Below are 14,742 nucleotides of genomic sequence, written 5' to 3'. Positions count from 1 at the left end.
GTATGTATGTCGGATTGGAGACTTAGGACTTGAGACTGAGACGAGGAACAACTGATATATTTATTGGATTCGTCAATACACAGGCTGTGGAAAGCAAAAGTCGAAGAAGAAGACTCACAGAGATCAACTTTCCAACTGAATGCTCTAAAAAGGTTCGATCAGGGCTTCATTATATATATGAAATATAGAGGTGTGGTTTAACATCAGGATAGGTGTTACATATTTATGTGAATGTATGTGAATTACCATTCAGGTCTTTGCTTATCCGTGTGTAGTATATTAAGTTGTTGTGTAGTTGTTGTGGTTGGAGGGTCAGGAGCCCTTCTGAGGGAGTGGCCGGAAACGGAAGTGACCGGAAACGGAAGAGGAAAAGACACGAGGAAAAAAGGACGAGTATGATTCTTCCTCGCCCCGCTCCGACCAAAAGGTGGGATCGACCTTGCGCTGCGTGGAAAAGCGGCGTTCCGAAGCCTGTCTGGCGAGAGGAATCACCGGGACGTGTACCGGCCCGGTGGAGACGTCAAGTTGACGTGGGGCCGTGCATCGACCCCGCGTCTGGTATCGTTCGCGGCACCGTCTAAACAGACGCGTGCGGGTCGCACGTTGGGGCCTAACGCGCCTTGCAAGCGGCGTGGGGTTTGGCTTGCTCTACCGTATCCGCTTCGCGTGGCCACGAGGGGCTGCAGCCACGGTGCCTGGTACGATACCTGCCCGGTGGAAACACGTCCACCCGGGGTTCGTTCAACCGCCCGAGTGCGGCGACGGCGACCATCATCTTGGTCAGGAGGGGCCCAGAGACATTGTGCGGGACCGAGACCAAAAGGGTGTCGTGAGTACTCACCGGGACACACATGTATAAGATGGCCATCTTAATCCTAGGGAATTGATTGTGAATTGGGAATTGGTGATGATTGTGTATTGTTGATTGCTCGGGGAAAATCTCCGTGGTTGTGTCATTGAAATTGTATGGTATCATTACCATTGGAAATATATCCTTGAACATCAGTTGTCTCCTGGGTGAAATTCATATGGATTGCGTGGCGAAAGCGCATATATAGTACAGCTTGCTGGCGGAGTTCCTCTCACGGTCCGGGGGTCACCGAGACCAGGTATTCACCGAGGGGACCACGTAACAATAGGAGACAAGGGGTGAACAGGTGGCCCCCCCACAATAGTCCCTTCCGGTTTAAGGAAGTTCGAGGCCAGGCAAGGGTTATGCCCTAATAAGTCTATGGTCAGTATGAGGCAGCATGATGACAACATAATCATTGAAGCTTGAAGGGACAATCATTGAGGCTTGAAGGGAAAGTATAAGGAGATAAGGAGTGGACAGCCATGAAGCTGTCAACAAGGAGAATATTGAGAAATTGGAGGAGTGGAGGAGTATAACAGCTGCAGCCGAGACCACAGTATGAGAACACAAGCTGGATTTCGACAGTAAAAGAGAACATGCCTTTATCAAGTAAAGGCATAAAGTCACACAAAGCATATATAATCCTTTAAAAGGCATTACAAACAAAGTAATGTAACATAAGTCCTTTGGTTGGGAAAGTATAGAGGGAGTGGACAGTCGTAAATGTGCCAACATAAAGGAGATTGGCAAAAGCCTCACTGGAAGGCTAGAAAGATAACAGTTGCGACCAAGGCCATGGAAGGGGGAACAGGTGGTTTTCCACAAAGTAAAGGATTATGACATCACAGGGCCTGGCTTCATAAAGCATATACTTCTTTATAAGGATATAATAAGTTTCCAAAGGATGTGAAAAGAACAAAGGATTAAAAGGATACAGAAATCAATCAAAACAAAACATATAATTGGTTATACTTGGTAATTGGTCAAACAGTAACAAGCATCAAAGGGGGAGGGGGATCTCAAGCCCCACATGTATGTATTGTTACGGATTCCGGATTTATGTGAATTACTATTCAGGTCATGGCTTATTAATGTTTATTCCATTAAAGGTTGTTGTGGTTAAATGGTTAGAGGCGCTCCTGATAACAGGAGACCGGAAACGGGATGGTGAACCGGAAGAAGAAAAAGAGACAAGGTCAGGGGAGAAGCGGCCATCTTGATCCCCGACCAGCTCCGACGCGAGCCGAGTCGATCTTTACCTGCTTTGGAACGCTGAGTTTGAAAAGCCCGTCTGGCGAGAGGAGTTACCTGCGCGGGGTGATTGCCTGTTACGTGTCAGGTTGCCGTGGGTTCCTGGAAGGAACCAAGCGTCCGGCACTGTTCGCCTCGACGCCTCCGAGGGTGTGTACGGGTCGCACCTTGGGCCTCACGCGCTTTGCGAGCCGTTCACAGCCCAGAGGCCGCGATCACGGGCTCCGACCTCGGTGGCTTGCCGAGGAGGTGTCCGCGGCAGCAGCTGTTCCCGGTACGTGACGTGCACGTTTGGAGCACGTCAGCCAGGGGTCTGTTCAACCGCCCGTGTGCGGAGAAGTCGACCTTCACCTTGGTCTGGAGGGGCCCAGAGACATTGTGAGGGACAGTGACTATTGAGGGTGTCGTGAGTGGGGAAAGGGGGGAAATATATGAGATGGCCATCTTAGTAATATTGTTGATTGATTGTTGTTGATTGATTGGGAATATATTATTGATTAATCCGGATCCTTGGTGTGGGGTTTCTTATTGACTGGAATTCATATTGATTGCGTTACGAAAGCGTATAAATCATATATCTTTCTGGCGGGGTTCCTCTCACGGTCCGGGGGTCACCGAGACCAGGTAGTCACCGGGAGGACCACGTAACAGTATGTATGTATGTATGTATGTATGTATGTATGTATGTATGTATGTATGTATGTATGTATACCGTATTTTTTACATATATATATATATATATATATATATATATATATACATATATATATATATATATATATATATATATATATATATATATATACATACATATATAAGAGAGCCGGCTAACCCCTGCTCTAGCAGGGAAAATGGCCTTAAAATTCCAGTTGTGTTGTTGTATATAAGAGAGCAGTTGGTCTGTGTTTCGCCATTTTTCTCAGAGATGGCTGAACAGATCTTTGTCAAACTTTCAGAGGTTCATCAGTGAGTGCCTGGGCGTGTTTTAGGCAAAAAAAGAAAGTTTGTTTTTTTTTATTTGAAAAAAATCGCTCTGCAATGCCTAAGCCTTTTTGATTAATGACAGTTATATACTGTACATGTACACATTCGCATAAATAAATACAAAACAATTATCAGACATTTGAACACAAATAATAAAACAATTCCGGAAGTGGACCAAGTTGGGGGTAAGGCTTCTTCTTCTTCCTGATCGTCATAATACGAAACTCAGAAACGTGATGAACAGCACATTCACCAGCATATATTAAACGAAAAGGTAAAATGATGATTTGACATTTGTGATGGATTCTGATTTGGATATAATTGCTTTTCCATTATATTTGCCCTCATTTCAAATATGTTAATGTTTCTTTTTCGCTTGAGCAACGCCGGGTACTCCAGCTATAAACGCTTTCATACTTTAATCGGGGGAACAAATACAAATACAACTTTGTCTGGGAGGTAACATCGGCTATGTGGCCGCGGCCTCATTCAGCGGTGTGGGGGACTGGGAGAGGGGCGTACATTCTCTATGTGAATGTGTACCGTACAGCGCCACCTGGTGATGGTGGCAGAGGGTATAACAATTTCCTTTTTTACCTGCAAGACACTGAGGTTATGAAGCAGTCTTCGACGGGAACATTTTTCCTCCTTCCCTTCTCCGCCTCCCCCAAAACGGAGGGGCCCGTCAAAGCTACCCACCCCCCAAAAGAGGTATATGTAATATATATCTTTCCCCTCTCCCCTCAACTCCCCCTCCCCTCCCCCTTCCACTGCACCCACTCCATTCCTCACCCCTCCTTCTCCTGCTTCTCCCCCTCCCCCCTGGCAACGCCAGGTACTCCTGCTAGTATATATATATATATACTCACATATATACATATTGTTATGAATGTTCGGGTAGGGACATATATAGATTCAGGTAGATCTTCATAGGTATCATGCTCTGGTTGTCATGATAGGGAATCTCAATGTAATAAGTTCTGTTTAGGCGGTTTGTTCGGATTAAGTGTATCTTTGTGATCATACAAGGATGATAGAATAGGGATTATGCTAATTCCCCGGTGTGTCAAACCTGTGATCATACCTGTGTCTCGTATGGCAACGCACAATAGACATTATTTAGGCCCATTAGTGCACACACTAATTAATCCCCTTCCGCCACAATAACAATGGAACTGACCGGAAGAACAGACAGGAAGCGCCCACGCATTAATCCGACTTGAAGACAAACATTGCTCAGGCAGGCTGAGGCCACGCCCACCTTGCAAAGGATTGGTCGAAGGGTTGATGGGGAGAACGAGGCAGGGCGAGTAAGAAGCAGGCCGCCGATTGGCAGAGTAAGGAAGAGCTCGTGATTGGTCAAGCGAGGGGCAAGAAGCTTCCCTCAGCTTGGGGGACGTGAGTGGAGGGCAAGAAGTGACACACTGATTGGCGGGGAGAGAGAGCTGACGTCACAAGACGGCCAATAAAACGACTCGCAAGCAGGCATTTATCCCCCTTCTTGTTCTGGTTAATCTCGTTGTTGGACTGCCTCTTGCTCTGGAGCCTGCCTATAAGTGTGTGTGGACGATTTGCGTTCTGGACCTCGGCGCAAGTGGTTGCGTGCCGGCCTCGTCTTCTCGTTCCCCTGTTCGTTTGGCATCTGGGATTGAAACAGCCGACAGGAGAGGTGGCGCGTGGACGAGAGTACGAGCGCTGCAGCATGTGAGGACATCGAGGCCTGTTTCGTGCCAACGGCCGAGCAGTTCCCGCCAACACCAGTGCCGCGTCCGGACTGCGTGCTCGAGTTGGCGACGTTGACGAGGACACACACTGCAGACGGAGATAAGCTCGCACCACACAAAACACAACGGTTCTTTTTGATATATCCCCCTTCGTCTGTTGGTTACGTCCGGTGTGGGAGTGCTCCGATTTAGGTTCATATTTATTTACCGGTGCGTTCTTTGTTCTCGGGGTCCGGCAATAAAGCCGTGTTATTCTTGTTCATTCAAAATCCGTGTTTGTGAGTTTAATTTCCTGCAGGTTTGAAGACTGCTCGGGGATCGTCAGGTAAAGCTGCCGCTTCTACTTCTTCTCTTTTTATCCCGCGCATATATATTGAGTCCGTATTTGATAACGCCTCAAAGTAAGCTCAATTGGTCATCCATGGGTGCTCCGTTGTAATAGAGCCATCCACAGGACAATCCACATGACAATACAACTCTCAGTTAACACCGAGAGTACGCCACAGATGGCAATCGAGATTAATGAAGGCGTTATCCAATTGATGGTGGATGATACGCGAGACGCAATGAAAAATACCAACTCACCTGGACGGCCGGCGCACAGGCGTCTTCACCCTGGAAATTAATAAACCACACGAAACTGAATTTATGTACAAAAATAAACGCGGCTTTATTGCCGGACCCCGATACAAAGAAACGCGCCGGTAAAGCCAAACCTCCTAGTAAGTGCTCTTACACACAAACTTGCACAACAGACAAATGGTGAGGATAAAGTAAAATAAGCGTTGTGTTTGTGGGTGCGGGCTTTTCTCAGTCTAGCTGAGATGTGTCAGGGTTCGTCAGGTCCGAGCACGTCATCCAGGCCCCAAGCGTGCAGTCCGGACGCGGCTCCGGTCGGTGGGAACTCGGCCTCGATGCACCCTCGTTCGCGCTCCACCAGGCCCACGTACGCCGCTGCTCGCACGCAAGGTTCCGCATGTGAAAAACAGGGGAGGATGATCGTTGGCGTTCCACCATCTCTCCACTGTTCTTCGTCGCCCAACGAGCAAGGGTCCAAATGGAAAGAGATCCAACGCAAGAGAAGGCAAGAAGGGAAGAGAGGTCCGGGCAGGATGGAATCCAAAAAAACGAGGGAGAGAAATGTCGGCCAGCGAGTAGTTTTACCAGCCATCTCGTGACGTCAGCCCTCTTCCTCTCCCAATCCCTGCCTCGCTTCTCGATCTCTCAAATCTTCTGCTCGCGTCCGCCCCTTCCATTGGCCGAGCGCTTGGCGCCCTTCGTGTCATGACATAGGTCGGTGGCCAATCAGTCCGGCGACCAATCAGTCCTGAAAGCCAACTCTTTCTACCTTCCTTCCACCAATCACGGGGAAGCCTTCTGCCCCTCCCCTGATCAATCACACGTCCTTCCCCACTCTGCCAATCGGCGACCTGCTTATTGTGGTGTCTTCCTTCTACCAATCCTTCGCAAGGTGGGCGTGGCCTCAGCCTGCCTGAGCAATGAGTGTTGCCATGCAAGCTGGTGATGTGGCTGGCTGTAGCTGCATCGGCGGTGCCCCCAAACTGACTTCCTGTGATTCGTATTGTTATTGTGGTGGAGGGGGGAATTTAAGTAGAGTGTGGTGCGCTAATGGGCCTAGCTAATGTCTATGAGTGTGTTGTCATACGGGACACAGGTATGATCACAGGTTTGACATACCGGGGAATTAGCATAATCCCTATTCTACCTATCACATCCTTGTATGATCACAGATATACACTTAATCCGACAAACCGCCTAAACAGATCCCTGACTTACTGTACATCGAAATGGTTCTTCTTCTTCACGAGATCGGAGCACATACCTATGCAGATCTACCTGGATCTATATATCCCCCTACCCAAAATTCATAACAATATATATACATGATTTCAAAACACACCTGGTCAATAAGTGTGCCTCACTGAGCGGTTCCTCAGTCGAGGTCCTCAGCATCATCCCGTTTTGGCCCCTCAACCTCGATACGGTCAGCTAGGGTGGGCCAACAGGGGCACATACGCCTCCACATACAGCAGCTACACCTGGATGCGTACATACCCCCACCCCAGCCAGTGAGAACACAGAATACAACAACAAAACCGCCTCCACTTCCAGAATCCACAGCCCTACACCCACTCACTCACACACCAAAAAAACCATACCTAACCAACCGACAGCCTACCCTTACAACATGCACCACTCAAACAAAAACACATTCATGCAAAACCACCCCACTCCTGCAACACACACACGCACACAACACACACCATTCATACATCTCCATTCCTCTTCCACACTCAGTCACCACTCCTTTCAGCTGAAATGAACCACCACCCACAACCTCCACCTACACCATTCGACGTGCCTCCATAAAATTCCTCCAAATCCAAAGTGAGCCTTTCAAGGCAACCTGGGCCACTCTGTCACAAATCCTCCTTCTTTCTGTCCCACACACTCCAAGCTGAGCAAGAAATGAAGAAAAGGCATTGCCAATATACCCTCTAAACCCCACCTCAAATGGCTGACATGAAACCCACCAACCCTTCTCCTGACATTCTGCCTCCAGCTCACTGTACTTTCCTCTCTTCCTCTCTTGCACCTCCTCCATGTTCTCTTCCCAAGGTACAAACAATTTCCCTCAAAATATCATCACCTGTATATACATCATCATCATCATCATCATCATCATCATCATCATCATCATCATCATCATCATCTGTATATACAAATATAAAACCGAAAAACACGGTCCGTCCGGGAAGCCGTGTGATTATATGTCTATTGATTATGTACTGTTTGAACGTCAATTGTATCCTGTCTATTAATTACATACATCTATTAATTACGGACTGTTGGGATATACTTTTCGACCCTTTAGACTGCTGAGACCTCTTCGATCTTTGGAGACCCATAAGTTCCCCAAGACCCTTAAAACCACAAAGACCCAAAACACCCCGAGGACCCAAAAGACGCTGGATACCCAGAATAGCCCAAAGACTCTTAAAGACACCGAAGACCCAAAAACCTTTACATAAATGGCTTGTGCATATCTAAAGCCACTTTCGCACAGAACTATCATTTAGGAATACTCTTTGGCACCAGGTATGCTTAACCTCTATATCGGAATGGTATTACGACAAACAAGATATCAACAATATTTTCCGATAAAAGGTTAATAAACAATAAAATTTATGATAATAAAAAAAATGATGATTGTCATCATGCTAAAAAAAATTGGGGTAATTCTTCAAAGCAAATACCGTATTGCAAAAAGCAGGAAACGTTGTGTATGTTGTAATCCCTTTATTACTATACCCTCGCCAGCGGGTTTGAGTCCGTTTGACAAAACGCATTTGAGTCCGTTTGTTTGTCTGTTTGTCTGTTTGTCCGCACAGAATAAATATGATTTTCTCTGCAACCGTTGGTCCGATTGACAGGAAATTTTCACCATAGGTGCAACTCCACCTGTAGAATTTTTTAATGATAATTATGACGTCATAGGTCACGTGGTTCTGTCGCCATCTTGGAAAAATCGAAAAACTTTGCACTTCTATATCTCCGAAAGCGCTGAATAGGAAAAAATTGAGACATGGCTCGTAAAGAACTCTCCATGGGGAATAAAATATGTTAATGATGATGTCATAGGTGCCTCCATTATGACGTCATAATTCGACAACTACAAAACTTCATCGATCAAGATGAAATTTCTTGAGCATAATCTAGGAATAAATTAGTTTAGAAATTTTTTTTTTATTATGTCATCGGTCACGTGGTTCGGCCGCCATGTTTGTTTTAACACAAAAGCCTTAAAAAAAACACTGAAAATACATCCTGGCGAGGGTTTGCAATCTCTGATTGCTCTTTTTCTTGTTATTACATGTACTAGGACGTGCCCGTACGTGGGTGCCCGTTCCTTGGTGCGGCCCAGCATCTAGTCGAGACCCAGTCACCCAGGCCGATCACCCATTCCGACCCCAAATTCCTCATCGACGATAACTAAACAATATATTATATGAATCGCACCGTACATACCTCCTTCTAGATCTTGTTCTTGTCTTGCTATACTCACTCAGGCTCACTCTATCACGACTGAGTCCTCCCAGCTCCTCCAAATGGCGCCCGCTACGCCTCGAATTCACATCGGCCACGCCTACGCAACAACGTGTTCTGTGATTGGCTGGCCTACCCCGCAACCTGTTCTGTGATTAGTTTGGTAAATAAATCGCCATAGCTCGGTAACTACTTCTCCGATTAATATGAAACCTTGAAAAGGCACATCCTCAGGTCCCCAGCAATATACCTGGCAAGTTTCAAGTATATCGGACCCGTGGTTGTCGAGAAACAGCGGTCACAGACAAACACACAGACACACACACATACACACACACATACACACAGAGATTACTGGAATTATAGATAGATGACATGAACAGCAAGCTTACGTGATATCAGGAAATATTTGTACGAATGAATTTTCTCAACAAATGTTTTTCAAAACAAATGTTGAGAGAGATATGCAAAGTGCTAACCAATGGGAGAGATGGTGATGCGACGTTTCGGGTTTGAGCCCTTCTTCAAAGCAAGAGAGATGAAGGGCTCAAACCTGAAAGGACACTTCACCTTCTTTCAAACAGCGATTAGCACACTTCCCTCAACATTTAGTTCAGAAGGTTAATTATCCTTATATTTCCACCTATGCAGACTGACTGACTCTATTCTCTATGAATACTCGTTTTCCATTGTTTGGAGGCATGATTTACCTGTGGTTGAATGAGAGTGACATGCATGAGAGGGGTGGAATAAGAAGGGGTGGGGATGTAGTGGCACTTGCTTTGAGCCTTCATATGTGTATGAACAATGCAACTATGGTCTCACTTTTGGAGATCTCATATGCCTTGTTCAGAGGATTTATCAGTTATTGCGTTCCCCATCCAGCTGGCAAACATTCACTTAAACTCTTAAAGTAACACGTCACTGGCATGATTGTACGATGACGTTTTTTCAGTGGACAAGCTCTGACAAGCTTGTGGTCAGAGCAGAGCATTCTCCTACTATATGACGAGCGGTGTTAATAGACCGCCCAAATGTTTTACTAATGTTTAGAATAGTTCCAGACACACCAAAGTTTATCTTTTGTTTAAAAAAAATTTAAATACATCATTATTAAGAATAAAATTCCAACTATAATTGTTAATACTTACGTATTGAAAAGTAAAAATATGTCGGAGTATCTCAGACAATGATTATGAGTTATATCAATTGTTTGTAGAACGCCCCTAGTAAGTTAGTTAATCAGCGTCCTGTAACATTGTTGGATACTTTTGGGCAAATGCACCGTGTAAAGAATTTAAGGGGTTGTAACGGAAGGGAGTGGTTGACAGAGCTGCAAATATCTTGGTGTAGGGGAGTGAGGAGGAGATGGGTGGAGTAAAAGCTTTAGGCCGTGTCTCCGCACGCACAGAGGAATGGTTAGCATGTACTTCGGGCACTCGGTCGACTGGCTGATGCTGAGTGGACAGGGAGTTACCAGCGGAATCTGCATTCACTATGAAGCGTGGGGTGAGACAAGCTCCCTATAAACATACGCCTGTGCTAGCGATTCTCCATATAGGTGTCTCGCATCTCCTTTCTTCACCATCTGTATCATCTTGGTTGCTTTATCCACGAATGCGTGTGTCCGTCTCTGCAGACGTTTGCTTGTATATGTGTCAATCTCTTTATCCTTTCATTAAAACATTGGTCTTGTTGATGAGGTGGGCGCAGTAATCCAAAACAGTGTTGCCCAAGACCTGTTGGTGAAAGTTTTTGTACATCGGCGTGCCCGTTACACCACTGACCGTTTTGATAGGTAGTCTGTGTTGCTGCCCTTTGGGAGCTCCTTCTCAAAGAGTGATTTGCAATATACTTGCTTGCACATTGCCCTGATAAATTGTTGTCTTTGTTATATCTATGCAGTCTCTCCTCCCTCTCTCTCTCTCTCCTTCTCTCTCTTTTGCTCGTTTTCCCTATCACTTTCTTTTTTTAACTCTGTCCGATTTGATGACCATTGGACACAACCAATGCTAATGCTGCTGAACCTGATGTTTGGAGAGGTTATTTTTCCCCCTTTGTTTTCTTCACAGAAACGAGGCTCATGGAAGAGCAAGATTAAAGGGATGAAACTGCGATGATGGACAGTTCCCAGCTGATGATACAGATGATTATTGAATCAGGCAGAAGGACTTCAGATATTTTCTTTCTTTCTCTTTCTTTCTCTCTCTCTCTCTCTCTCTCTCTCTCTCTCTCTCTCGCGCCCCCTGCTGGCCGTTTGTGGTGGGTGTGGCGTCATGGCGGCTGTGAGCAACTGCTCTGTGGTGTAGTGAGTTATTTGTGAGTTTTTCTCCTCTTCTGCCCTCCCCTGCCCCCCCCCCTCCCTCTCCTTCCTATCCTGTGTACTTTGGCATTTCGTTTCCATCCGTTCTGCACCCTTGTCTTCGAGAGAGAGAGGATTGAGAGCGAGCCCATTTTGGGTGCGGCCTACTGGCTTTGACGACGCTTTGTAAGCCTTTTTTGTGCTTATAATGCACGTTTATTATTTACTTTAGTTCGATTATTTAGGTTTGATACCTTCTTGTCCGGTTCGGACAAGGGGGGGGGGGGGGGGGGATTTCACCGGTATGGCGAATACACGCTCTCGTTACGAGGCGTTCGAAAATTTAACGCGTAAGCATGCATTCGCATGTGTTCCGCCCGAAGGAGCTCCTACTGAGGACATTATCCTTGCCGTGGGATCCATCATAGGAGACGGTAATGTTCGTGCGGCGTCACGAATGAACCAAAAATTTGTTGTCTTCGTGTCAGAAGAAAAACTCGTCCATGACGTCGTTAGTACCGGTCTAACCATAAAAGGGGGCCATTACATTACGGTATCCCCTATGGATACGCCAGCTACCAAGATAACAATATCCAACGTCCCACCATTTGTGCCAGGCGAGAAACTCCTATCCGTTCTGTCTCGTTATGGTAAAATTGTTTCCCGAATCTCAATGATTCCGCTCGGGTGTCGCAGCGATCGTGTTAAACACGTAATGAGCTTTAGGAGGCAGGTGTACATGATCCTCCCGGATCGCGGAGCCGATACAGGTTTAAATATATCCTTTAAAGTATCGTTGGATGACCGGGAATACCACATGTATGCTTCCTCAGCCTCCTTAACTTGCTTTAATTGTGGAGAATTCGGACACGTAAAAAGATTCTGTCCTAGGGCCGCTTGTCCGAAGTGTGGTGAACCGGGACATAACGAAAGGGCTTGCAAAAAGGCCAATCCCTCCACCGCGCCTTGCGACACCCCGACCACGCTCGCTGACACCCGGACCGTATCTCCTGTTACCCCTACCGTACCTTCCGTCACCCGGACCGTACCCTCTGACACCCCGACCGCACCTTCGGACGCCCGGACCGTACCTTCTGACACCCCGACCGTACCTTCTGACACCCCGACCGTACCTTCTGACACCCCGACCGTACCCTTTGACCCCCCGACCGTACCCTCTGACACCCAGACCGTACCTTCTGACACCCCGACCGTACCTTCTGACACCCCGACCGTACCTTCTGACACCCCGACCGTACCTTCTGACACCCCGACCGTACCTTCTGACACCCCGACTGAGTCGTCTGTCACACCGGTGCTTTTCGATTCCAATGTGATGACACCCACCGATGCGACTGACACAACTAGCATTGCCCCCTTTCCCGAACCCATGAACGAAGAATCCATAGTGTTTGCTAAAAAGCGAAGAGCACCAGCGCCAAGCAGTTTCGCTGGTGCTGCAAAGAAGGCGGTCATGGGCGGCACCATTCCCGGTGCACATGTGTCCGAGTGTCCCTCTGACATTCCCTCACTAACTGAGTACATGAATACCGTTGCCAATGACACCAGTGAGTCTCATTATGTAAATGAGCCAAAAAATAAAATTTGTACCTCTCACCTGGAAGTTTCCGAGTGCGAAACCTCCAGTGAAAGTATTACCATTTCCGAGCTGGGAAATGTCTTTCCGCCTGCCCCCCCTTTAAATACCGAGCAGACTAAGGATTCAATAAACATTCCCACTGTACAAACGGGGCCAGCAAATCTGAGTTTGCCGGGATCTCAAACCCAAGCTCCGACCCCAGATACAAATATCCACCAAAATGTTAACGAGTGCTCTCGGGAACACCTTGAGAAACTTGTGAAGGTGCCTCCAGACAAGACCGCGGGGGCAGCGAGTAATACCCCAGATCCCGACGACATGTTATCTGACGTGTCTGAGTCCGAAGATGACATTGAGGCAACCGCGCTGTCACAAGCGATGACAGGTCACTCGCAGGTATCCCCTCAACTCGTTCTTACCTTCCTTAACGAAACGTATCGTCACCGCAACATTGTCATTAAAGACAATTTCCCTGACTTGGCTGCATTCATGTGCACCGCAAAGTCAATAATCAAAGCGCGTGAGGATTTTGACCTGACGAAATCTCAACTCCACAGGTTAAGAAAGTTTGTTACCCGAGCAGGTGCAGAGTGTTCCCAAGCACAGGGCGATTTCATTACCACGGAATGAAAAACATTTCCTTTGCGACCTTAAACATGAATGGTGGGGGTGCAAGTCACCTCCGTCAGGCCCAAGTCAAAAACTTGTTTGACCGTAAAAAGGCAAATGTTCTTTTACTACAAGAGACCCACATCACACCTAACGTGGAACATGACTGGTGCCAAACTTTCAAAGGGCAATGCTATTTTAGCAATCTGTCAGCCTCATCTGCTGGGGTTGGGTTTTTTCTAAAGCCAGGCCTAGCTTTCGAGTCTTGTCATTTTCAGGAAGTCATAAAAGGCCGGCTTATCTCCCTTCAGCTTGCACATCAAAACTTCCGCTGTACCATTTTCAATGTGTACGCACCTAGTGAGAGCAGGGACCGAAAGGCCTTCTTCACCTCCATGGTAAACCACCTGAAATCAGTTGATCTCGACCAATGCGTGTGCATTGGTGGTGACTTTAATTGCACCTTTGACCCTTCGAAAGATAGAAACTCGACAGAACCCCACCCCGAGTCCCATGCGGACCTATCCCGTTTCTTTAAGACGGCCGGTCTACTGGATGTTTGGCGATTGCACCACCCCAACATAGTCCAGTTTACCTGGTGTCGATGTGCCAATGGCCGGGTGTCTTCGGCAAGACTCGACCGCTGGTACATAAATGTACCCTTTAAGAACGTCGCGGCCTCGTCAGGTTGTTTTCCGTCATTGTTTTCAGACCACCATATGGTAACCTTAGATCTTTCTTTTCTTCGACCCACATGCAGAAATAGTTACTGGAAGTTTAACGTTAAACTTTTAGAAGATAGTTTATTTACAGACTCCTTTCGTGATTTCTGGGCTGAAATGAGTACTAAAAAATCTTCTTTCTTCTCAATTAGCCTCTGGTGGGATAACCTAAAGGCCCAAATTCGAGTATTTTGTCAACAATTTAATTCGCACTGTACCAATGTAAAACATATCACGATGGCTTGCTTGGAAGCAGACATCTTAAGGTTAGAGAGCAAGTTGGCCAATGAGAGCAACCCAGTGAACTATCGGTTGCTACTCGAGAAGAAGGCCCAATTAAGGGATTTGATCCACGAAAAAGCAGCGGGCACACTAGTTCGGCTAAGAATACAAAATATAAAGGTTTCAGATACCCCAACTAAGGCTTTCTTTCACCTAGAAACTGTAGAGAAACCAGCACGACTCATATCTTCGGTTTTGGACCCAGGGGGGAGCATCCTAACAAATCCAAGTGATATAAGATTAAATATAATCGATTTCTTTTCTGAACTTTTCAAGGCCAAAACAGTTTCTCACGAAATGATGAATGTTTTGACCTCTCATCTTCCTTCCGTGGCTGAGGCCCAACG

General features: G+C 46.7%; 1 protein-coding gene across 8 annotated transcripts in view; it reads left to right on the top strand.

Annotated features, from left to right (window-relative positions):
• LOC137416610 (uncharacterized) overlaps positions 1-14,742 on the top strand; it is an 81,459-nt gene that overhangs the window by 18,408 nt on the left and 48,309 nt on the right. The window contains exon 1 of one of the 8 annotated variants that reach the window (XM_068102254.2): positions 10,188-10,389. The exons of 4 other annotated variants lie outside the window; for them this stretch is intronic. In XM_068102254.2, the coding sequence (XP_067958355.2) occupies positions 10,378-10,389 (12 nt within the window). In that variant the 5' untranslated portion in view covers positions 10,188-10,377. Of the gene's footprint in view, positions 1-10,187; positions 10,390-14,742 lie in introns of those variants that run through there. 3 more of the 8 variants (XM_068102258.2, XM_068102257.2, XM_078784309.1) reach the window with 3 other exon arrangements.

The sequence above is a fragment of the Myxine glutinosa genome, chromosome 9 (genome assembly GCF_964187855.1).
Source record: "Myxine glutinosa chromosome 9, kmMyxGlut1.1, whole genome shotgun sequence".
NCBI classification, from domain to species: Eukaryota; Metazoa; Chordata; class Myxini; order Myxiniformes; family Myxinidae; genus Myxine; species Myxine glutinosa.
This window is presented reverse-complemented; position numbering and strand designations above follow the sequence as displayed.